Genomic DNA, 26008 nt, shown 5'->3' with positions numbered 1-26008 from the left:
TTACCCCCACTATTTTATGAGTTCCTTAAGGGCAGGGGCTCTGTGGAAACCTGCTTTGTGTGCTAGCATCTTATTCAGTGTCTGAAACATAGATCAGGATTAATCCATATTTGTTGAATGTGTAAGAGATTAGCACACTTCACAAATAGCAGAAATATGAATAATGTTAAACATGGGAGAATGTTCTATTATACATTAGAATTAAACAGCAACAAAAACACAGATATGCATATTTGAAATTGAACCAGGTCCAAAAATTTATAACATCTTCCTTTTGAGCCCCCATCTCACTTGGACCCCCGTTTTCAGCCATTATTTATTGTCATTTCTCAAAGGCAGTACAATCAATTGGATAACATTCTGGATGAATCTGGAACATTAAGTTATGTATTTGGTAATGAATATATTTCAAAGTCATATTTTCCCCTGTGCCAAAGTCGCTCTTAAAACAAATTTATGTGTTTAGAGAAATACCTTAACGGCTTTAATGTATTAAAATATTAATCGTTAATAACTGTATGAAATGATTACTGTAAGGCAGGATAATAAATGTTTAATGGTCGATGCTTAAAATAGAGAAGCAATAAAACTTGCCTTCAAGAAACTGGCAGTCAAGTTGGGGAAACAATAAACCCATGAAAATGTGAAAATACATTTCCAAATTAATATTGTGCAAATTGAGTTTGTGAGTTCTGAAGGAACTATGTGCTTGCACACAGAGGAAAAACTTCAGTAGGAACTTGGAAAAACTAACTCCTAAATGAGCCTTAATAACTCAGCATGAACATCTAAGCCACGTAGACTTATTAACACTCAGAGACCTGCTGGCTTTCCTTCTCTGGTGGAAATGTGCACTTGTCCCACTGGGTTCTCCCAGGGAACTCCACAGTGTCCTGCGGTCTCTGAGATTTCGGCCAGGATTTCATGTGGAGGTGAACTCACTTGAAATCCACAAGCATTCTCTTTTCAACGGTATCATTTTTTATGAGCTATTATAATTCTAGTTGAGAAAACTCTTTTGGCAACAATGTTAAATTCTGTTGGTTTGAAATACATTGATGGTGTTACTCAAGCATTAAGTAGACTCTTGAGGTCTTTAAAATGCAATTATTAACCTTCTAATGATGAATGACAATTTACTTGGAGGATGAAAATCTCCTCCATGCTTACTTAAGTCAAGGAGAAATTGTTTCCGCTTCTCCTGGAGACAGGTGCTTTGGGGAGCTCATGCTTCTCCTTGGGACCAAGTGCTGACTCCAAACAGCCTGAGCACAGCCAGGCTGGCGTGACTTTGTTGATCTCCACCCTGGGGACAGTGAGAGCCTGTTTGGTAGGTTCCACACAGCATAGTACCTGGAGCTGTGACTGGTCTGTAGGAGGTGCTCTCTCGACTGACAAGATTCGCTACAGCTGGAAATTCAAAAATGGAAATAGAGGTCAGAGAACAAGCAAATCAAAGACAAATGGGGATTGAGAATGAAGTGAATGTGGGTACCAAAATGCAAGTATTTCTAAAGAAAAAGAAGAAGCTCTGTAAAGCCAGAATAGAATCAAGACTACATAGTCAGCAGCCTAGTGTTTTTTTTTTTTTTTTTCTCCAAATAAGCACCTGGGGAGATGCTTAAAAAGAATGCCCTTGTGAAAAATAAGTTCTTTTCAGCATTACAAGTGCAAGGCTGATATCTCATTCAAGTTTAAACTTGCTAGGGTGAGGATGAGACAACATGGATGTTGAGCAAAGTATGTTGCAAAGTATGTTGAGCAAAGTTGTGTGACATGTGACATAGCACAATGAGATGCCCTCTTCTAATATTCAGGCCTGATCGAGCCTGTCAGCAGGCATTGCCAGTTGCCTATGCCTTGTGGGATGGCTGCAGTTTGGACATCGTGCTGTGAATCTAATCCTATTATCTTTGTAGGTCAGAAATCGTTTTAAATCAATGGCCTCCATGCATATCACCTGCCTGTCCATGTACTTATTAGAGTATCTGTTACTTGTAGTTATTACACCACCCACAAGGAAGAGTCACAATGGCTATTTATAATATGCCAGGTAGATGGGAGGCTCCAAACCCATGTCATCTGCCGTCCTTCTTATAATCTCTTAAGGGATATTGCATTATCCTCCTTCTATAGATGAGCACCATGGGGCTCAGAGGGACTTGCCCCCTGAACACAGGCCATACCTGATGCATACCTGAGCTAGAGCTTGAAAACAGATCCACTCCAGAGCTTGCCTCCTTCCTTCTTTACAAGCTGCTGACCTTCTTTTTGTTTAGTTGGCATTTTAGGAAATACCAACGTTACAAATGGCCTCCATCTCTCTCTCCCAGTGCCCACATTTTCATGCATGAGCGACCATGGAAGAGGGGTATGTGGACTCTGGAAAAGGTTGAGAGCCTTTTCTTGATTGTTATAGACTTGCATGCATGATGCAATAAACTGGGGTTATTAAACCCAAAGCAGAAGAGCCTGTGTGATAATTTAATGCAGACCTTTATGGGTACAAAAGTATGGTTAAGTGACATAAGGAGTCAGTTCTTATGGTGCTCTGAAAACACCGTATCGCTCCATCCTGTACATCAAGCACAGAGGGCCGAAAAGCTGGGGAGCCACAGGTCCTCTCCAATCATGTGAAGAAGCTTCTACACTTGCCAATACACTTGTCAATACACTTGCCAAAGATCTTTTACTACTTTTGAATTCTAATGTGCACATTCCGCACGAAAAGGGATGAATGAATCTTTCCTTCTCCTACTACCACATTATGAGGATACTTGCATGAACTGTGTATACATGAGTCAGGGAAACCTCATAAAAAATAAATCCACTACAAGAAGGGATGCCTCCGTGTAGAGAAGATATCATGCAGACATGTGCTAGAACAGATAAAACAGTTGGGAAATGGCTCAATGTTCATTGTCTAGAGATTCTGGCAGTTTCCTAGTGATGGTCTTGAATCCCTCTTGATGTCCTTGCCTGATGACTAATGTTGCCTCCTTTCCTTCTTAAAAGCATCCCAGTTTCTAGCATAAATCATCTTGTCATCTTGTTTCTAAAATGCCCAGTTTTATGTGTTTCTATAAATTTGTCTCTATATTATTCTATTGAACTTTTTATTTACCCCAGTCAAGGGCCTCTGACATTTGTTCACTCACTGCCACATATTGGGAAGTCGGCTCCCTGTGTCTTGGTCCTCCTTTTGCCCCAGCTCAGATCAACTCAGGAGACAAAGCCAGAGCCGTCCTGCACATTTCCTTATTCTGCAGTAGCTTATTGGGAAGAAGTATGATAAAAACTGAATAACGTTGGAGCTCAATGTCTTCTTTCAGTAAAATCTTACATGGTTTCCTTTCAGTCTTTTAACATATATATTTTTTAGGCATTAAAATATTTACCAGATTTTTAAATTTAACATTCCAATGAAAAAACTCATACGTATGAATTTGATCTTGCAGATAAAATGATTAATTCTTCCAAGAAGTGAACCTGTAAATTTAAAATAGCATCAGAAAAAATGGACATGGCAAATAGAAATGTTGTGTTTTGACAATTTTCAGAAATATTCCTGAAATTATGTATCACTAATAGGAATGTGTGATTTGGCAGAATTTTATAAGAGAGGGCTACGTGCTTGGAATGGAATAAGAGCAGAGTAGACACCGAAGTCTGTCACTTTAAGCTAGAATATTTAGACAAATATTCAGTTAATGAAACTCCTATAGACCCAAAGATATGGAGAATTGTAGGTGTGAGTTTTGGACTTGTAGGGCGGTGTACAGAAGTGGTACTTCTCGTTTAGGGGAAGCCAGCCCGTGTCGCCATGGTACAAATGGTTCCTATTTCAATAAGCAAATTCAGGAAAGTAATGCATTTTCAATGGGTCGTATTCCCCAGGACGAAGGAAGGAATTAAACGTGCTGGAACGGTCTTTCCAGTCCTACTGCAAGGGTCTTAGCAATAACTTTTTTCTGTCAAGGGGCTCAATAAGTGACACACCTGGGGATGCAAGGCCCTGATTGCTGTGTAAATAGTTACCAAGGATGTGCTTGGCTCCAACTCCCCACCCCATCCCACACCACACACCCAGGAAACGGAATGATAAGCTTTTCTTTAAAACTCTTTGGTGGTGTCTCTCCAATGGCAGTTGAAATCCATACTGCTTGTTATGGGCTCCTGGCCTTGCCTGGCTTTCCACCTCCTGTCCTGTTGATCCCTTCGATCCTGACTGTGGCTTCATTTCATTCCTTGCCATGCTTTTGGTCTTCTCCCAGGCCGCTCCTTCTGGCAGGATGTTCTCTTCCCCCATCCTCGTCTTTGTCTGGGTGGCCCCTTCTCAGCCTCACCCCTGCCCTTTCCCTTTTCTCTCCTTTCTGATCCTCTGTTTCTCCTGCCAGCCCTGGCCCTCCGTACCCTTGTCCTCACTGTAAGCACGTGTTGATCTGTCTCGTTTGTCTCCTCACACTGCTCTTGAGGGCACGGGGGCTGTGTCTATCAGTTTACTAAGGAGCACCCCGTGGCCAGGACGGCCCCTTGGGGCGGGGAGGAAGTGCCTGGAACAGTACTCTGGCTGGCTCTGCCACCGTGTTTTATTTCAGTCTTGATGGAATAAGTGTAGACCTTAATTTGATATACAGAATGCATACTCAGTGAGTTATCTTATTAATTAAATACTAATGATATTGACTCTCATGTGTGTTTATATTAACTTATGGAGTTATTTTCAATAAATAGAGGTCTGTATTTTGATAATTACCAGCCAAGTGCTTTTGATTCTGCATGTTGGATGTTGTTATTGTTATTCAAAAACAGAAAACAGAGAAAATATACTGGTAAATAATGTGACTAAGTTCCCACAGCCAGTAGGTGGAGGTATTGAGCCATCTATACATATATCTCTATACTCACATATGTGATACACACATATACACAGACACAAACGTGTGCATCCATCTATTGAAATCTGTCTTTCTATCTATCAATCAATCATCATCATCTGTCTTTTAGTAGAAACCTCAGGAAAAGAACTTTAGCCTACCAATAGCTTTTAACCTCTGTTTAATTTCATTTAATTTTAAGTTATCAGCTTTTAATTTTAATGAATACCTAGATAAAAATATATTTGCCCTGGAAGCTTCTACAGCAGTTTTATCTCCATGAACTATGACAATGGAAACAGTGTACCCAATAAAGAGAGGGTCTAAAATCTGGGAATTCTTGTGGAAGGCATTTTGTAGCGACTGATACTAACAACTTAGGAACAGAAAACTGCTGGCTGTGTGTCACCTCTGAATATTGTTTCCATTAACTCATCTTATTTTTGTGAAATAGCTTGCTATTTAAAAACTCAGCATGGTAGGCCAGGCGCCGTGGCTCACGCCTATAATCCCAGCACTTTGGGAGTTCAAGACCAGTCTAACCAACATGGAGAAACCCTGTCTCTACTAAAAATACAAAATTAGCCGGGTGTGGTGGCAAAAACCTGAAATGCCAGCTACTCAGAAAGCTGAGGCAGAAGAATCTCTTGAACCCAGGAGGCGGAGTTTGCAGTGAACTGAGATCGCACCATTGCACTCCAGCCTGGGCAACAAGAGTGAAACTCTGTCTCAAAACAAACAAACAAAATTCAGCATGGCTTATTTATGATCCTAAAACTCTGATCACCTTTAAGCTATATATATAAAATATATATTATATGTATATACTTGATCATTCATTATCATTACGTGAAGTTCTGTTCGATAGAAATTATTGCAAGGGACATTGAGAGTAAGTAAATGGTGACTATTATTTTGCAGTCAAAAGCCACTTTGTGTGATACTTGCCAAAGTCAGGCTGGAAAATGCCTGTACACAATGCCGAAATAATAATAGCCACCATTTATTGGCATCCTACTATGCATCAGCCCGTTTAATTTTTACAGCTTTGCAAACTAGGTCTGATTGTCAGATGCAACGACAGAAAATATCAGATGTCAATGGTCCAGCCAGGGCAGAGCCACAGGCATCGGGTACAGGCTTTTTCCAGCCTGACTTTGGCAACTGTGTCACAAGGTGACTTTTGACTGCAAAATAATTTATAATAAATTTTGATTCTAGTAAGATTTTTGTAGAGTAGGGATTCCTTTGTGCCTTTAATATTCACTCCCATTGTAGACAAATATTTTTATATCAATGATCAGATCAAGCCATTTGAATATGGTATACCCCCATATTGATGCTTTAGACATTGGAATAGAAAGAATGTAGAATGGGAGGCTTCATTTGGATGCTCAGTATTTGGTTTTGTGTGGTCAAAATCTCAAAATTTTTGATGCTTTTCTTCGCATCACTTGTAATTACATATATGGTGAGTCACTTCTCCTAGTCCTATCTGTATGGTCACTATTATGTAAGAAAACATGCAAAATAAAAGTTCTTATATCGTGAAGAATAATTCTTATTAACATGATATATTTTGTACAACACTGTAATACATAACTCAGTATGTTTTACAAACGTTAGAAAAGAGAGTTTCTCCATGTGTGTATTTACATAGCGGCTGACATGCCTGTTTTTCCTGTGATGTAGTCAGCAGCACACCTGAGATCTCTCTTTCATGCACTCCTATCCATTGTACACAAGAAGAAAGGACTGATTTTCCTTCTGACTTGTTCAGCTCACTCAGGAGTGACAGATACTAGTTTGTGGTGAATTGCATTTTGAGAAAAGACAGAACTTAAATAACGGAAGGAAAACAAAATTCATCTTATCATCCTGCCTGGCAAGACTCTAACATCACCTACTTCCAAATTTGTATCAATAAATATAAGAGCTATTTGACTGTCTGTTTTACAATTATTCCCACTTTTTTACTGTCTTTGAAAAAGGAACAGGATGCTAGCCGAATTTCAAGAGACTCTACTCTTCAAAAAACTGCGTTTCCCTAGTTAATGGCAGGTCACACAGTCAGGGGTCCACCCTCATCCTGAAGGATCAGTGTACGGCCGCAGGATGTGTTACCAAACACAGTCTCAGTCTCTGACCAGCGCAACCTGCACTGCATGGTGAATTAGCAAACAGCACTCACTACACTTGGAATACAAATTCTTCTCTTGTTTTTGCAAACCAAAAGGAAAACCTGTATTTGAGCATTTGTATCTAAAATGCACGTTGTGATCTCATAACATTGGTTCAGGGTAGTGTGGAGACATGGTAGAGGCTCTCTGTGGAAAGAGGAAACTGTGCATCAATCTGCCTATCATTACTCAGTTTTCTCCTTATCTGCAAAAGCAGATGTGGTTTGCTGGAACAGACACAGGGTATGGAATGACCCCCCGAGAGTCATTTACTGGCTCTCTGAGGCTATGGTGGGCCCTCCTTGAAACACCCTCTGGAGTTGGCTCAAACACTTTCCGACAATGTTCTTGTTTAATAAGTCCTTAAATTGTTTCTTCTTCCTCCCACTTTTTCTTCTTTCTGTGTCATTCCTGACATCCGTGGTAGCTGTGGTTTAAAGTTTCATCTCATCATTTATTGTCTCTCTAGTTGGTTCTGAAACCCCCCTCAGACTGTTCCTAAGTAAACCTACTTACCACTCGCTGTGGAAAGATGACCGTCCAGCCAAGAGCTTACCATTGTTTTTCTAAAGCAGAAAGTCAAATCCTGTTGAATATTGCTAGCATTTAATTGACTGTTTTCTTTTTGCAACCACTGTTTATATTTTTTCTGTATAGTGTAATGCAGTGGTCCCTAAACTTTTTGGCACCAAGAACCAGTTTCATGGAAGATAAGTTTTCCATCAACTGGGGGTGGATAGAGGGGATGGTTTAGGGATGAAACTGTTCTGCCTCAGATCATCAGGCATTAGATTCTCGTAAGACGTGTACAACTTAGATCCCTCACATGCACAGTTCACAGCAGGGTTCCCGCTCCTATGAGAGTTTAATGTTGTCACTGATCTGACGGGAGGCAGAGCTCAGGAGGTAACACTCATTTGCCTGCTGCTCACCTCCTGCTGTGTGGCCTGGCTCCTAACAGGCCATGGACTGGTACTGGTCCATGTCCTGGGGGTTGGTGACCCCTGGTCTAATGGATTCAGGATTTTCCATCCCCCTTCGCCATTGCTAGTTATGTGAATTTAGACAAGTTATTAAATCTCTGGGCTTTAGTGTCCTCATCTATGAAATGGGAAGAATAGCACATCACCTAGCTCTGTGATTCTTGTGAGTTCAGTGGGAATATAAAGCACCAAGCACAGATCTTGGTGCAAGAATTAGCATTCTACAGATATTAGCTGTTTTATATTGTACATTATATAATATATATATTATACACTCAACCTTCAGCTGGAAACCATAAAAGATCTTTCTTCCTTTGTATCTTCTTATTTGTTGGCTCAGGACTTCTGAGAAACTGGAGCTATTTACTATGTGGTTTTCATGCCATTTGTCCCCAAGTTAATAGCAGAAGTGGGTAGTAGTGAGTATATTTGATAAGTCTTGGTGGACTCTGCCTCATGCCTCCTGCATGTGTGCTGGTAACCTAAGTCCCAGGCTAGATACCTTTGGACCCTTACGCCTTCTCTCTTTGTTTTCCCCATTTTAGGTGGGGTTTCTTCTTGCTGTTTTTGTTGTTGTTGCTTGTTTTGTACAATTCCCAAACTCTAGTTTTGTTTAGCCAGGGTGCAGGACCCATTTCAAAATAATTTAGCCTCTTCTTTAGAATTAGACATGCCAGTGATTATTTTCTTTATACATGGTTTTGAAATTGTTCCGTATCTTTGCTTTTGGGGCCTGCTTTATCAAGTAATTCTTTTTTGGAGACTTACGGTGAACACAAACTTAACTGCCCCCCCCCCCGCCCCCAGTATTTTCTTTATGTTCCAAAAACACAAATTACAGATGTGTAATCTGCTGTTTTTGTGAGCATCTCTCCAGGATATTAAAGCATACTATTAGATTAAAGATATCTAACCTCCATCTTTTACAATGTTATGCAATTCAAGTTTTTTTTTTTTTAATAGTCATTTAGGGTGAAAGCAATAGTGACTTAAGAATATGTTTGAAAGTTTATAAATTAAAATCACCTCAGTATATTACTTGATATACTTCAATGACTTAACAATGTGTTGTACGGAAGGGAAAAGTACATAAACCATTTAGAATATTTTAAAAAATTTAGAATATTTTTTTAAAATTTTAAAAAAAATCAGAATATTTTTAAAATGTAAAGTTGGATTAAATTAAAACATTTTGTGAAAATATCAAATATAGGTATTGATTGAAAATTGACAATAGCCTTCCTGGACAGAATAACAGAGTAGTCAATGCCAACCCTTTGTCAATGTCTGAAGTCAACTTCTGCATTTCAGACCTTAGATGATTCCGTTTATGTGTCTTACTCTTAACATTAATGGCTTATCTTGCAGCCACATATATTTTAGTTGTCCTGCCAGTAGCATGTTATTATTGCAATGCAATTGTATCTGGAAAAGTACAAGGCCAACTGAATTGCCCCCAAAAACTAATTGTTCCTGAAAATGTGTCTTTGTGAATATACTTGTTGTCTGTATCTTTCCATTAATTTTGGACACCAAAGGTTACTGCTACAGTTATCCTAGTTTGCACCATAAAATTAAGATACTTGCTGATTGAATGAATAGCATTTAGAAATAGAGAAGAATAAAACCTTGTGATTAGATTTTTAAAAGCAAATATTAGGGAGTATGTGTATCTCAACATGTACTATCTCTATTATCACTGGTTTCAAACTGGAGGTTAGGAAACTGAAACTTCAAATGCTTTATGTAAAATTCAGTTGATAATGTATATTTCCTAAACTCCTAATGAGCTTGGTGATTAAGTAAAGGCTTTGTCATAATTTTGTCATTTCTTTATCCCCATTTTAAAGCTAATTGTGAGACCAGAGAACTACAAAGCAATGTCTCCATCCCAATACTCTTCCCTCCTCTAAATGTATTACCAAGTAACCCAGAAATCAGAAAATCAGAGTTGTTTTTCACCGTTCCATGGTCACCATAGTAACAGAAATTGCTAAAGCTAATTCCAGACCCACCTTACAGTTTTAATCTTTATTTTTGTTCCCAGCAATGAAAACAGTTTTAAAGTCCCTAGTAAACCACATACCTTATGTCAAAGTCACAGGAATGGATATAAGTTAAGTCAAATAATTTTGTTGTCTTGCACACAAATAGGATTGTAGACTGCTATATTCTGAGTCACATTTCATCTTTTTAATCCTATTTTCTCCCTCTCTTTCTGAAGGTTATGTAAGAATTTGCAAATAAAAAGTAATACATATTGCTCTAAAATGTACTGCAAATATTTGCTGCCAATGTTTGATGGTATTAACGTCACATTAACTTGAGCCCTAATTTAGCTCAGGATACTTGAGTGTGCAGTCATACCAGTGCCTTCCCAACATACACTAATTAGTTCCCATTAGTGTATGACACTGAGTTTCCCAACAGTGTAGATCATTAAGCTGCTCACAGGGCCTCCCAATTGCCCTATAGGAACCAGGTATTATCTAAACAAAACCATGTCTCTTTGGATGAAGTACTGAGCAGGCAAGACCAAAAGGGAATGACATGAATGTTGAGATGTTTTCCCTCTTTTCTGTTTTTTTCCCAGAGCCAAACTTTGTTTCATCTTACGACATCGGAAATTTTACCTACTTCTTTTTCCGAGAAAATGCAGTAGAGCATGACTGTGGGAAAACAGTGTTCTCCAGAGCTGCCCGGGTGTGCAAGAATGATATTGGTGGGCGCTTCCTGCTGGAAGACACCTGGACCACATTCATGAAGGCTCGCCTGAACTGCTCCCGTCCTGGGGAAGTCCCCTTTTACTACAACGAATTGCAGAGCACTTTCTTCCTGCCTGAGCTGGATTTGATCTATGGCATCTTTACCACCAATGTGTATGTAACTTGAAATAATTTTTCTCCCCTCTCTCTTACTCATTCTGAATAAGTCTTTTGTTCTTTGACCTCTGAGGTCTTAAATTTGCTTTAAAGAAAATCTTTCTTATTTTACTGGGCTAAACAGACAAAAAAAGAGGACTTTTCAATGAACTACCTTTAGACAGATACGTGATTTGTGAGATTGGTATTAGGAAAAATACTCCAAATCAAGAAAGTTTGTGTCAGTCTTTAGGATATAGTGACATTAAATTATTCTACTATAAATTGCTCCTTCCTGATTTGCCGTTGTGTTCTGGACACTTTTTGAAATACTGGTACATATTATATGTATATTTTTTTCTATCTGCAAGTCATGCATTTGTGTATAATGAAAATAGTGTTGTCTGGAGAATCTGAAATCTTTGAGATAACCTGATTCTTGCTTAAACCTTGCTCATATTTGAAAGGCACATTTTCCATGGCTGCATTTTATGTCAATTATACTTTTAAAATATTTTAATAAAAATTATAGTATGTTTTGTTTGGGGGTGGGACAGGGAGATACTCCTAACTTTAGAATGAACAATATTTGGGCTGGCTTAAGCCTATGAAGTTTTCTGATCTCCTTCACTCTTAGTCTAGTGGACTATCACATGTCCCCAAGGTTATTTCCCATCCTTAGCTGATATGCTGTGTAAGATTCAACAGGAGCACACGCCAAACCCAGGAATCAAGGATCACATTGAGACTCTCAGCATCACTTTCCTACACATTGGCTGTGGTGCTGCTGATCCTACACTATGGGTTCTGATTTGGATCACCTTTGAAATCTCTTGTCTTGTGACTTAACACTTTCTGCAAAAGCCAAATATTTGTATCCAAAGTAAAGGATCCAAATCTAGTTGGGTTGGAAGTGCTGATAAATGAGGTAGGATGACCAAAAGTCCTGAATTGCCTGAGATTATCCTGGTTTTAGTATTGATGACAGCCCTGTAACTAAGGACACCTCTTATTCCTGGGTGAACCAGGACAGATGATCACCCTAGGATGTCCTCTCTGCTTCCTAAGTGTTTTAATTTACTTTTTCATCTCTTGGGCATCAGATGCCTGCTCATGAGTGGCATTTCTAAAACGTCACTTTACCTGCAGCTTATTTCCTCATTAACCTTCTCTTCCTGGTCTCTCAACTGCTTAACTTGGGTGTTAATATTTGCTTAATAACACCTTTTACCCCCCATGAAGAGTCTTCTTTCTGACATGAGGTTAGAAAAGTAAGGCTAGTTTGGATGGCTCCACACATACCCTTTACTCCCCATGGCCATATTTGTTTTCGTAAATCTGGTCTTCAACCCAGAGGTTATTTCTTCTCTTTGATAAGTTTCTTTAAAAAAATCAGTCTATAGTTTCTGAAGTTGATTTTCTTTCCAAAACCTTGTTTAAAAACTAGTGTAGGTCGCACAAGATAAGTGTGCATTTGCTCAGTTGACATCAGTTTTATGCACAAGCGGAGTCCGGTTTACTTAGCTCTTCATTCCGCTGGCTCTGGGCAAAACAAAACAAAACAAAACAAAACAGAACACCAATTTCAGAAGTTATAAAAGTACCATGCCTGAAACATTCCAAGATGGTATATGGTCAATTTAGATAGTTGCAAAAATAAGTTTCAGACTATTCTGGACTATTTGTTTAGTGTTGCAAATTCCCATCATGTCAGAAGTCACCCAATGTACAGAATCTATATTTTTAGAGATAGAAGCGTCACATCTCCCCTTTCTCCTTGGAATACTAATTTGTGTTAGGTCTTGGGAATGCATTTCTAATACGCCCATCTCAAATTTCACAATATTTTCCACCTCCTTTTTGTGTCTCAGACAACGTTTGCTTCAAATGGAAAGAAAATGAGGATCAGAGATAATTATGAATTAGAAAGCTGTCTAATACTGGGCTGAGCTTCAGGGCTTAGAATATTGCTTTGCCTCTGTACATTCATCAAGGTTTCTCAGCTCTAGAGGAATGGGGAAAAGATGACCGTTTTGACTCCTTCTGTCCCTAGCATGGCTGTGTAGTTTTCTCAATCACTTGAGTATGGGTTGGCCTGAAGGAAATGGTGTGCTGCTACAGTGGAGTCTCTAAAGATTTGGCTTTTTTCCTAGATATCTAAAAATGGTGGCTCACCATTATAGTTGTTTATAGTGTAGAGATTGTAGTAAAGTATTACTATGTATAGATATGGATATACAGATAGTAAAGTTGCTGTGGGGGGTAGGTTTTTTTATTGCTCTTCTAAATTTTTACCTTGATTGCTGATAGAAGCCAGGTTGGAACAGGTGGCTGCAGGTCTGTCATCCAAGTGAACTTGTTCATACTGATTCCAGCTTTAAGCCTACTCATTCTCAAGGTCGTGATCTAGACCTGGCCTGCCCTCGCCTGCCCACGGGTCTGGAGACCCTGTAGAAGTGAGTGAATAATTACTTCCTGTAGACAATCCCATCCTAGGAAGAGGGGGCAGGGCAGAGGGAGGAGCACAGCGGAGTCACACAGGCTCACCCTTTGCCCCCAGAGCACAGCAAGTGAAAGGGTAGAGAGGCAGGCATGGGGTCTACTATACCAATTGTGCTCACCAGGGGATGGCACAGGGGACAGGAGGAGGTGTTCCCACAACACTATTAAAGGATGTTCACACTGGCAACTACTGGGACATCCAGGGGAGTCTCTGGGTGACACCAGAGCCCAGGTCAGCCCATTCAGTCCTGGTGGTTGTAGTGAACAGAGAAACATTATGCCAGCAGGAAGAATATCAGGTTCTTCCTTTACCTGGAAGCCATCTGGCAACCTGGGGCCCCATGCAAAGCAGGTACAAATCCTGCTTCATTTCTCTGCAGCCTGTGACTTGGGCTAAGCAACCTCTCTGTGCTACTGTTTTTTGATCTGTAAGTCAGGGTCTTCTCAGGATCTATAGGTTCTCTGTGAGAAATTAGATGATCCCTATCAAGTGCTTAGCAGGGGGCTCAAGGAGATACTGTTATTATTCATAATATCCCCGCTTTGCCTGCCTCTGCACCTGGCCCAAGGCATGCCTGGATGGGATGTCCTGCGTCTAGCCATTCTTACTCCAGCATACTTGTCTTCTTTTCCTTATTAAAGTCTACTTACGTATTCAAAGGCCAGTGTCTTCCCTGTCCTTGTGTTTTAACTTCTCCCATTCTCTCTAGGGATAATGAAGAGTCAAAACAGCAAACTGAACAACCCATAGCTGGTGTTCACCCCTTTACTTTCCAGCGCCGGGTCCTGTATGCATCATGCTGGGCCTTGTCCTTGGTGCTGGACTTCTGGAGAAAATGCAGAAGGCCCTCAATACCCTCAAGGCCCTACCTTTCCATAAGGATGTGTTTACTGTCTGCCCTTCTGAAGTAGAATCCTGTCTACTTCACCCAGAGATATTGCAAAGGATTGGAAATCCTGGCATTTGGGGCCAGCCTGGGGTTCAAGTCCAGTTTCCTCATTTAGTAGCTGGCTGACATTGGGGAAGGGTCTTGTCCTCACTGTGCCTGGTTTTCCTTACCTGTGAATTTCCTTCACCTTATGAGGATTAAATGAATGGGAATTAGTAAAGTCCTTGGAATAGTGCCTAGCTCCTATTCAGTATTTATCAAATCAAACAAATATAAGGTAGGTATTTCAGTTTTGGAGTTTGTTTGACTTTTCCTTTGATGCAGGAAAAAAAAAATGGATGAGAAGTGCATGTAGTATTGTCTCAGAGCAAGATAAACTATATGTAAGCTTTCTCCTTTTATCTCCACTTCCCCTTCGAGAACCCAAACTGAGCTCAAAATGTGAATTTACTTAACCAAATAATGTTGCTGTTTCCATACTTAGTCAGAGGGCACTGACCTTCTGAGGGCTCCCACTTATGACTTACTTTCAGAGCCTGAATTCTAAATTACGACTTCAGGATTTCATAGGTCAGTGCTATGTCAGATTTTTCTCTTTGACCCTTTGAATTTAAAATCTGTTTTAAATTAAAAGAAAATATGAAGAGTCAGACAGTCACTTTTCATAAAATACTTTGAGTTGATTTTTTTGAAAGGATGACAAATAAGACAAATATCTGGGTTAAAATACACACACACACACACACACACACACACACACACACACAACAGCTTGCCCTGCTGCTGGGCAAAGTGACCAGATAGGTCAGGAAGGGAATTGTTTCAGGCTGATGAAAGATGCCATCCGCTGGAGAAGAATGTCTTTTTCTTCCAGAATTTGAAAGGTGAAGCAGATAGCTCTTCAGAATCCCTCTGGCCTCTGTTGCAGCTGAGTGAATTAATCCTGGCTGACAGAATTACAAGTGTGGTAAATGCTAACTAGCCTGGCTTCTATACCAAGATGTTTGTTCCTCCACAGGGGAGCCCCCTTCACGCTCTGACTTCATCCTTTTGGGATGTTTAAGAGACTGTGGCCTTGAGACCTCTGGAAGCTGTTCCAGGTCACTGCTGCTGCCTACTCCATAGGGGAGGTCAGCAGGTGCTGCTGAGCTCTCTGATTGCCTTCTCCTCTCTCTCCCTCGGCTCCCAGGAACAGCATCGCGGCCTCAGCTGTGTGCATCTTCAACCTGAGCGCCATCGCACAGGCCTTCGCAGGGCCCTTCAAGTACCAAGAGAACTCGCGCTCGGCCTGGCTACCGTATCCGAACCCAAACCCCAACTTCCAGGTAATTTTCAGGGGGCAAAGGGGCACTGTCGACATCCCCCATGAAGAATGCAGAAGCCTTGTGTAGACAGGCCAGGGTAATTTAAACCGCGGTGCAGGCACCATGCCGCTGTCTCCCTCGCCCCTCACGGACAGCCCCACACTCTGCTGGCTAATGTCCATAGACCGAGGCCTTTTGTGAACTGTGGCGCCTGGACCCAAAAAGGGCCTTTTGTCAGCTGTGATGCCCGAGACAGGGCGGAAAAAGGCCAGCATTCTGCAGCACGTTAGGAATCCAGGCTTCAATTAGTACTAATGATGCTGGGCTCTGTGTCCTCAGAATCTCTGATCCCTAATGAATGACATTCTAATGAATGGGGTTCAGGGCACAGAGCAGTGGAGACACACAAACAGGATTAGAGCGCTAATTGGCAAATGTGGCGGGATTCCCTGTTGGGAAGGACAGAATGTGATGCCGGCAGCTGAGGAAAGAAAAGGAGGTGGAGGCCGTTCATCTGTTATCACAAAACTGCAGGAGGTTCAAGCTTCCAAGGCTTTGTGAGCTATCCATCTCCCGGTGTTCAGAAGAAGCTGGGACCTAAAGAGATGAAGCAATTTACTCATGTTTGGTGAGCTGGCAGGTGTATTAGTCAGCTTGGACTGCTGTAACAAAACACCACTGACGGGGTAGCTTAAAAAAGACACATTGTATTTTCTTACAGTTTTAGAAACTAGGCCTTCAAGACAAAAGCGTGAACAGGGTCATTTTCAGATGTGGGCCCTCTCTTCCTGGCTAACAGGTGGACATCTTGCTGTGTTCTCACATGGTGGAGAGAGAGACACCTTTGGGGTATCTCTTCCTGTTTCGAAAGGGCACCAGCTTCACTGGGCCAGGGCCCCACCCTCATAATAACCTCACTTACCCTCATTTACTACCATTAAGACCCCATCTGCATATACAGCCACACTGGAGAGTAGGAATTTGGGTGGTTTATAGACATTGGGCCCATAGCTGCAGGCTTCCCTGGAGGGCCTTCTGACAGCTTTCTTAAGATCATCATCATCATCATTATCATGGCTGTCATTTTTAGCACCAGCAAGTCCCAGACCCTGTGCTAGATGTTTCAGATAGATCAGCTTGCACACTGGCGGCAGTGCTGTGGTGGGTAATGCCTTCTCCATGTGCAGGGTAGGACATTGGGCCTGGGGGAGATCACCTGGCCAGGGCCACACACCTGATTAGTAGCCAAGGGAGGATCCCAACCTCATCCTCAGATGCAAAATCCTAGCCTATTCCAACTAAATGACCATTAGTTACTATTACTAATCAGTGGTAGAAGTGGGTCCTGTATCTGGAACTCCCACAGTTGGGAGTATGGAAAGGTTCGATGATTTTACACTTTACTTTGATTTTTGCAAGGACCATTCCATTATGGTTGTTTTGAAGGAGTTTTGTGTTTGTTGTTGTCTTTAACTTTTTGAAGGAGCATGGGATTAAAAATAGGATGGCTGGCTTACATGTCATCTTGCCGTGTGCTGCTTTCCTTGAGCAAATTATGTGCATCACATATCTATCTATTATGCATCTTTATTGCATGTTTCCATCAAAAAAAGGGGAGAGGGATAAAAATGCATGCATATAGTTTAGGAGTAAATTTTGATAACACTGATTAATGTGCATTGTTTACTGTATAAAATATTTGATAAATACAATTCTTAGGGGCTGGACACAGAGGCTCACGCCTGTCATCACAGTGCTTTGTGAGGCCAAGGCAGGAGGATCTCCTGAGGCCAGGATTTGGAGCCACGCCTAGGTAACAGAGTGAGACCCTATCTCTACAAAAATAATAATAAAAAAAAATTAACCAGGCATAGGGGCACACACCTATAGTCCTAGCTATCTGGGAATCTGAGGTGGAGGATTGCTTGAGCCCAGGAGTTCAATCAGTGAGCTATAATCCATCCACTGCACTCCAGTCTGGGTGACAGAGCAAGACCCTGTCTCTAAAAATACAAAAATGAATCATTTATTTGGTGCTTTCTACGTATCACATGTTGTGTAAATGCATATTTTGTCTCCTTTTCTCCTCTTACGTACAGGAAATACTCCTTTTAAGAAAGTCCTTTGTATAATAAAATCCTGAAGGTTAAATAATGAATAATGCTTACTGGATTTATAATGTATTTTCAATACACTGATGTTTTTATTGCAAAAGTCTTTACTGTGAACAGCCTGGCTTAGTAAACTTCATAGCCCCTTACCACCTCCAGGCGGTGGATAACTTGTAGCTCGTTCATCTGGATACATTTCCAGCACAGAGCAAATCTCATTTCCTAAGGCCAGGAGCGCCTGGTTTTATAATGCCAGTGTCCCACTGAAGGGCTTGCTCTCATTATGGGATGGAAGCCGGTCCATGTAGCATAATGAATGAAGTATGGAGAAATTGGCGTGTGTTTCAGGCAGGAAGCTTGCATTGCTGAGCGTCTCTTCTCTGAGTATTATTTAAGACTCCAGTGGAGCTCAAGTTACAGATTATGGTGGTTCTTTGTATAACTCCTAGTACAAGTATGTAGCAAGTGGTTTCTTTATGTTTACTCTATTTGATAACCACACTGGCAAAGTATCCTCACTGACATTCATGAAACCATCCAGACTGGCATAGAGTGAGAATTCAATTCGAACTAAGGATCCCTCCCCAGACATGTATAAGAGGCCTTATGTTTGCAATAACCAACAACGGAAAGTGGTTAGATTTTTAAAATTCTTGTTTTTCCTACTGACATTTAGAAGTTTGTGCAGTACTTACATCCTAGAAGTAGCTCATTAATCAGAGAAGCAGAAAGTAGATTTGGATTCAGGAAGAAGAATGGGTTAGGAGAGATGGTGCATGATATTTCAACATTTTATATAGAAATCTCAAAACAGTAACAAAACAACAAAAAGTCACTTTTCTCAGACGAAATATGTAAACCACTCTAGGTGGTGCTTCAGAGCCCTGCCCTCTTAGAGACTGCAGTCCTCAAAGTCATCCAGATCCCGACCCTCAGTAAGACACACGACAATCACTGATGTAAAACGTCACCCAGGCCCAGTGGCATAGCTGAGCTGTGACAGACTCCAGAATTTCCTGTGCAACTTTGATTAGTGTCAGTCAGAAAGGATGGAGTTGAAATGGACAAATAGACCCTCAAATGTAGTTAAGTGGATGAGGAGGCAGTTGTTGGAGGAGCAAGTGCAGGGATCTGACCCTGTCCATTAGAACCCTTTGATACGCAAAGCAGGTTTTTTTTGTTTTGTTTTGTTTTGTTTTGTTTTTGAGACAGAGTCTTGCTCTGTTCAGCCCAGGCTGGAGTGCAGTGGTGTGATCTCAGCTCACTGCAACCTCCACCTCCTGGGTTCAAGCAGTTCTCTGCCTCAGCCTCCCAAGTAGCTGGGATTACAGGTGCCCACCACCACACCCCGCAAATTTTTGGATTTTTAGTACAGACAGGGTTTCACCATCTTGACCAGGCTGGTGTTGAACTCCTGACCTGGTGATCCACTTGTCTCAGCCTCTCAAAGTGCTGGGATTGCAGACGTGAGAGTCACCACCCCCTGGCCTGCCCAGCATGTTTGCAGCAAGATGCAAGGGAGTGAGTGCACGAAGGGGCTGATTAAATTGGGCACTCCTGCAGGAGGTTAGGTGATTGTGGGCTTGACCACCATGTACTAGTGTGCTAGAACAAGAATGGATTTGTTGTCCTAGAAACAAGTAAATAAACAAAAGTGCAAATATTTATTATCATTTAAAAAAATAGAATTACTGATGAATTACTTGAAGAGATGTTGGCATGAAAACTGGTTGTGGATTGTAGGGCACATGAGAGCTTGGCTGTGCTTTTACTATTTTTATTGTTTTCTTCTTGCATGGTGAACCCAGGGCGTCACACCGTGCCCCACACAGACACAATAGGAGTTCAGCATAAAAGGCAAGGCTAGAAAATTTTCAGGTATTAGAGAGCTCGGTGAGTTGCTTACAATCCAATACATAGGTTCTATAACTCTGAATACTCTTCCAACTATTTGAAATAGAAGCACTGGGTGGAGTATTCATTATAGCCAGCAGAAAGAAACCAAGAAGCAGTAGAGTATACCTCAAAACCAATTATTGGCAATTCTGGCAGTCACAAATAAGATTGATACATGCAGACATAAAAATAAAGATGACAAGGCATGGTGAGTGATCCTGCCTCACCCCTGCCACTGAGAACTCCCTGTTAGGTCTCCAATTTCTCTGAGTTCCTTAAGAACAGCAAGAGATTCTCATTTTTATATTATGCCTCCTGGTTTTCATGCTACCAATTTTTTTTTTAAACACTGTACTTACAAAACATGACCTGTGTGCAAACTTCACCCAGAAGGTAGGCAGCTAATTGCCACTGTACTTTAGATATCACCACTGATTTCAGGAATATACACCATCACACGTAACGCCATGCTCAGAACTAGCATTCACCTGCGTAGACATTAGATCAAGCCTAGGAGAGCTCCTTTTCATTTTGCAAAACATGTGTTGACAGGTAAGGACATGTCCCTGACCTCCAAATGTTACTGTTCAATACTGTAATTATATAAGACTTCCTAGTACATCCCCTCACCCCCCAATTATGACTGCTCGCATATTCACTCAGTGTTTCCTTCCCTTCTTTGTTTATACACTCATTTCCCTCTGGTCACTGAAACTCAACAGACCATAGAATTGCTGTCCTGCTCCAAGACCAATGCATTTACCATTCACCATTCACCATGAGTTGAATGGCTTCTCTTTAGTGCCAGGCACATTGTGTTGTTCTTTGGCATTTATAAGGACTTTCAGTTAATTTACAAATGCTTTCCATGGATCATCTCAGCTGGTCTCGCAGTAGCCCTGAGAACTGAGCAGAGTAATTATTTTCCTAGCCGCTGGACAGACAGGTAAAGAGACAGACACTGAGAGGCCAGACCTCACCTCAGACCATGTGGCAGGAGAGTTACCACTCACCTGATTCCGTGTGGCTTGAGAGCTATGAAGCCAGAGTAGCACTCGGGTCATGGCAGGGCGGAGCCCCTCACCCAAACTCACACAGTCTTTGCCTGTGGAACACGGGGTGTCCCTGCAAGGGTGTGATACTAAATTAAGCCTTGGACTGGATGCATGAAATCCATTTAACTCTCAGATTCTCCTTGTCTACAACCATCCTATCATTTTATGGCATATGGAGCGTTTTATCAAATGCTGTACAAATATCGTCAGGCTGGGCGCGGTGGCTCAAGCCTGTAATCCCAGCACTTTGGGAGGCCGAGACGGGTGGATCATGAGGTCAGGAGATCGAGACCATCCTGGCTAACACGGTGAAACCCCATCTCTACTAAAAAATACAAAAAACTAGCCGGGCAAGGTGGCGGGCGCCTGTAGTCCAGCTACTCAGGAGGCTGAGGCAGGAGAATGGCATAAACCTGGGAGGCGGAGCTTGCAGTGAGCTGAGATCCAGCCACTGCACTCCAGCCCGGGGGACAGAGCGAGACTCCGTCTCAAAAAAAAAAAAAAAAAAAAAAAAAAAGTCTACTTTAAAAAAAGCAATTTCCATCGTACACATTTGTACCTCTTACCTGTTATAAAACCTCATATTAGATGTGACATGTTATAAACAGTAGTTTCAGGTGGCATGGGCCTGGAAATTCTTTTCCATCAAACTTACTTATGTGAAGTTCTACTGGAGATCAGTCACCATTTGTACCAGGAATTAAAGTTTATGAAAGACATGAGAAAGGTTGGTAGCAGTTTTCTGATTCTGAGCTTGGCTCTAATAAAGCTGTGCTTTCCTTTCTATCCCTCTTTTTACCTCATCCTTGCCAGAAACAGTCTTATATAACACCTGCCAGCCGCCCCACAGCACAGCTCTGAATTTATTTCCCAGCAACAGGGCTGATTTTCCCCTTGCACATCCCAGATTAATCTCCACGATACTTGCTCTATCTGAAATATCTCTCTTTCCTTCTTTCTTCTTTATTCCTTTCTACTCTCTTCTCCCTTCCTCTCCTTTCCTTCCTCATTTCCCTTACCTCCTCATTTCCCATTCTTCTTATAAATTTGCCACGTTCTTTTCCATATTCCTGGACTCTAAACCCTTTTAAATAATTTCTTCTAATTTGAAATACAAGCTCAAAGCAATAAGGCGAGCACAGTATTTTTGTAGCCCATGTGAACGCTGTTCTGCTTTACAGATTAGAATGACCTAATGCTATCACCTTGAAATCTATGTCTTGCTTACAGACCCCCTGCTACAGTAGAAAAACTAATACATCTCTAAGAGATTCTTGATTGTTGCATTTTCAATTTGCTACCTGATTGATTAGACAGATATAATAGTATGTGTTTAGCCATGCAGCTTTCAAGTGACTCGACAGAAAAGGAGGAGTTTCTATGCATCTACTGTTTAAAGTTAGCAATTACTCCCACTTTCATTTTTTTTTAACTTCTGATCAGTTCATTTATGAGGATGTTGGGAGACTCCCAAGATATGAGTTCAAATCTAACATGAAAAGGATGCTAAGGACAAGGGCTGCAGGAAGAATAGAGAAGCAGACATGTTTGCATACTTCAATCATGGATTGTGGCTTACTGAATTTCCAAGTGACTCTCCAGCTAGGATGGCCACAGCCAGCTGTGCGTGTCCAGGCTGCTGGCTCTGGTAACCCGGCCTGTCTTCCCTTGCAGTGTGGCACCGTGGACCAGGGCCTGTACGTGAACCTGACCGAGAGAAATCTGCAGGATGCTCAGAAGTTCATTCTGATGCATGAGGTGGTGCAGCCGGTGACCACAGTGCCCTCCTTCATGGAGGACAATAGCCGCTTTTCCCACGTGGTCGTCGACGTGGTGCAGGGCAGAGAAGCGCTCGTCCACATCATCTATTTGGCCACAGGTAGGAGCTCTGCCCTCCTCTGAGGGGTTTTCTACCATCTTCTGATTTTGTGTTTTAGATTTAGATTCTAAACATGCAATTTCAGTTTCAAGCTTTACGTCTGCTGTCTGTTCCTGCAACCAGCAAAACCCGTGATGCTCACTTATCTTCCTCAGCCTCTGTGCCTCTCTTTGGAAAGCTCAATTTATTTTCACTACATTAGTCATAACTTTAATTGGAAAGACAATGGCTTGTTTCTTTGCTATTATTCCTCACATATTCATAAAGTAAGTCTTTTCTTGGCAAGAGCATTTGAATTTGGATAATTTAAGACAAAGGTATGCTTTGTTGGAAGACATTGCTGGGTGAAATATTATCTTGTGATTGTCATGGTGATTTCTCATTTGTTCAAAAACAGTGCCTTCAGCAAAATATTTGCGTGGATGGTGGTGCATGGCAGTGTTCAAAGAATATGTTTTGGGGCATAAATAATGGAACATTTACAGCAAATATAGGCAGCGATACTTTGAAATTACAAATAACAATTAGATCTCTTCAGTTTCCAAAGAAACTAGAGTGTAGAAGGCATGTTCCATGTCAGTTTATTACACAGACAGCTCTGAGTGTGTGAGGCCAGCCTTAGGGACCTGGCTCAGCTCTGTGGACTTGTCCCTCTCTTTCCTGCCTTCAGGTCCCCAGACAGAGCCATCTCACAGTGGAGTCTGCCCCTCTCCATTCTTTGTCCAGTATTCTGTATAATTGTCATTTCTCATGGAGCACAATTACTGTTTTTGTTGCTGACAATAATATATTTTTTTGGTGAAAGAACTTCTCAATTCCAAATTACATATTTACCACATATTTACCAGTTAGTTGTTTTTTTGTTTTTGTTTTTGTTTTTGTTTTTGTTTTTTCCATGAAGTTGCTACTATGTACTGAATCTTTACTATTTGTGGAGTTCATTTGAAGCACTGGGAAGTAAACTGGTGAACACACAGGCATCACCTGCCCTGCTGGACCTTACGTTCTAGTGGGGACAGCAGATACTAAACAGACCGATCAGTAAGATGCCAGGGAGGTGATGGCGAGCAGACACACAGAGAGGGAGGTGGCCCCAGGTGCCCAGAAAGCTCCTGCATTTGCTTGTCAGCATCAGTCTCCACTAGGAAGTGATGATGAAGCTGAGCAAGGACTGAGCAGGTGGGGCCAGCCCTGCACCCATAAGGGAAACAATCAATGAGCCAGATGTGGGAATGGCCGGTGGCAGGCAATGCCACTGAGTGGTCAGGTAAGGACAGATGTGACCACTGAGTGGGCAGATGGAGGCCACAGCTACCTCTCAGGGCCAGTTTGTGGGAAGAGGAAGAAGTGGAGAGGAGGAGGAGCACTGGCTGAAGTCAGATGGAACTAGCTGCTTAGGGCATCTCTTCTAGAAGCTTTTCAAGGAAGGGAAGTGGAGGATTGATGAGTTATCTGGAGGGGATGGGAGGAAAAGGAAAGGATTTCGTTGATTTTCGTTTGTTTTAAGAGAAAAGAAGGAATTACCATTGCACTGTTTTCTTGTTTATGAGACTGCAGACATTATTGTTTCTGGAATGAAATATTTATAGAAATCTCAAAAAATAGATCTGGGCACGGTGGCTCACACCTGTAATCCCAGCACTTTGGGAGGCCAAAACAGAAGGATCACTTTAGGCTAGAAGGTTGAGACCCGCATGGGCAACATAGTGGCACTGCACATCTACAAACATTTTTAAAATTAGGCAGGTATGGTGGTGCACACCTGCAGTCCCAGCTACTCTGGGGATGATTTGGAAGGATTGCTTGAGCCTAGGAATTTGAGGCTGCAATGAGCTAGGATTGCACCATTGTACTCCAGCCTGGGCAGCAAGTAAGATGCTGTCTCAAAAAGGGGGGAAAGAGTGAAAGCTCAAGACCTTCAACAAAGAGGCAGCCTGAGCTGAGCTTCCTTCTCTGCATCCTTGTCCTGTCACTTCAGTCTGCAGAAAAGCAGATGGAATGGAAGACATCCCAGCAGGAGCAAAAGGACATGTGTCACAAAGTTACTTTGCTTGGGAAAAAAGGGAGAGCAATGTAAATAAAGTAAGTACCCAGAGTTGAAATGATGAAAGAGACAAAATGAGATGAAAAGGAAGTTCACAGAGATGAGGGAATAAATAGATCAAAATGATGCTCTGTTCTACTACAAGAGTAATAATTAAACTAGAAACTTCATGGACACAAAAACACACCTAAAGCTTAGACAGAGAGTAAGTGTTTTCAGTGATTAAGGTGGAACATGTAGAAATAAAAGATAAGGTTTTAAACATGAAGGACCCACAAAGACCGTGGAACACACAGAGTGATTGGTGTCTTTGGATGAAAGAACGCTGTCTGTGGAGCTAAAAACTTGTGTCCAAAGACACTATCGAAGAAAACTACCCTGAAATAAAGGAAGAATTGAGTCTGCAGATTTCAAAACGTACTGTATTTGTGCAATATTAATTCAGAATAAATGAACACTAGCCATGTAAGTTTTTGATTTCCAAGAATACAGAAATAATTATTTAGGTATTGAGGAGGAAAAAAAAGTAACCAAAAATGAAAAAAAAGTCACATGATCTCAGGATAGTCTGTAGCTGTATAAATCTGTGAAACATGGTTATACAAAATTCTGAGAAAAAGAAAATGTGAATTGAGCATATTAGACTCACCCAGGAATAAAAAAAAGGCAGACACTCTCAAAAATGAAAATCTCAAGGAATAGAAAACCAAAAATCTCTTTTACAAACACAAAATAAGACTAATTCGGGGCTAAATTCAGCCAAATGATGTGAGAATGTTTGAGAAAGAAAGGAAAACCAAAATAGGGGAACCCTCAATACCAGATTTCAAGTAGAACAATATATGCACACGTTAGAGGAAAATAAATGCGACTCAAGAATGTTATTCTAGGGTAATCTTTCTATCAAAAATAAAGGTACATGGAAAATTTAGGGATAATGTATCTGTGATTCCTACTTCAAAAACAGAAAACCTTGGCTGCTAGCCAAAGAAGCCAATCAGAACAAAAACCTCAGGAAAGACGTTGTGGAAAGAGGGTGAGTGAGGTGTTGGGGACCCATTTTACTACCTGAGGAAGAAGCAATAAGGTGTCACCTGAACCAAGACTCTGGGGTGCAGTGGAGCATAAGGAGCTCAGATAACAGAGAAGGACTGCTGATTGGTCAGGTCATCAGTTCAACAGCAGGTTCTTTCAGCCTTACTTGACCCTGAACCCTCAGCTATATGCTCTGCTTCAGCTACCACCATGGCTGACAGATTCCCGCGCAGGACCAGGAGGTTCTTCCAGGTGATGCTGAGCAGCTGGTGGTCAGGCGTCTGTGGCGCTTTGCTACACCTGGGCTTGGATGAGATCCCACTCTTCTGGGAGTGGGATATGGCTTCTCAAGCAGGTGCTGGAGGAGCTGGTAGCTGCAGCCCAGAAGTGC

At 41.5% G+C, this 26008-nt stretch overlaps 1 protein-coding gene across 4 annotated transcripts in view; it reads left to right on the top strand.

Moving 5' to 3' along the window:
- The window catches only part of SEMA5A (semaphorin 5A), a 504279-nt gene that overhangs the window by 331025 nt on the left and 147246 nt on the right, over nucleotides 1-26008 (top strand). For all 4 annotated transcript variants that reach the window (XM_078003818.1, XM_078003819.1, XM_078003817.1 and 1 more), the window contains 3 exon segments: nucleotides 10634-10919; nucleotides 15483-15618; nucleotides 22334-22538. In XM_078003818.1, coding sequence (XP_077859944.1) covers nucleotides 10634-10919; nucleotides 15483-15618; nucleotides 22334-22538 — 627 coding nt within the window.

Source organism: Macaca mulatta, chromosome 6 (assembly GCF_049350105.2).
Source record: "Macaca mulatta isolate MMU2019108-1 chromosome 6, T2T-MMU8v2.0, whole genome shotgun sequence".
In the NCBI taxonomy this organism is placed as follows: domain Eukaryota; kingdom Metazoa; phylum Chordata; class Mammalia; order Primates; family Cercopithecidae; genus Macaca; species Macaca mulatta.
This window is presented reverse-complemented; position numbering and strand designations above follow the sequence as displayed.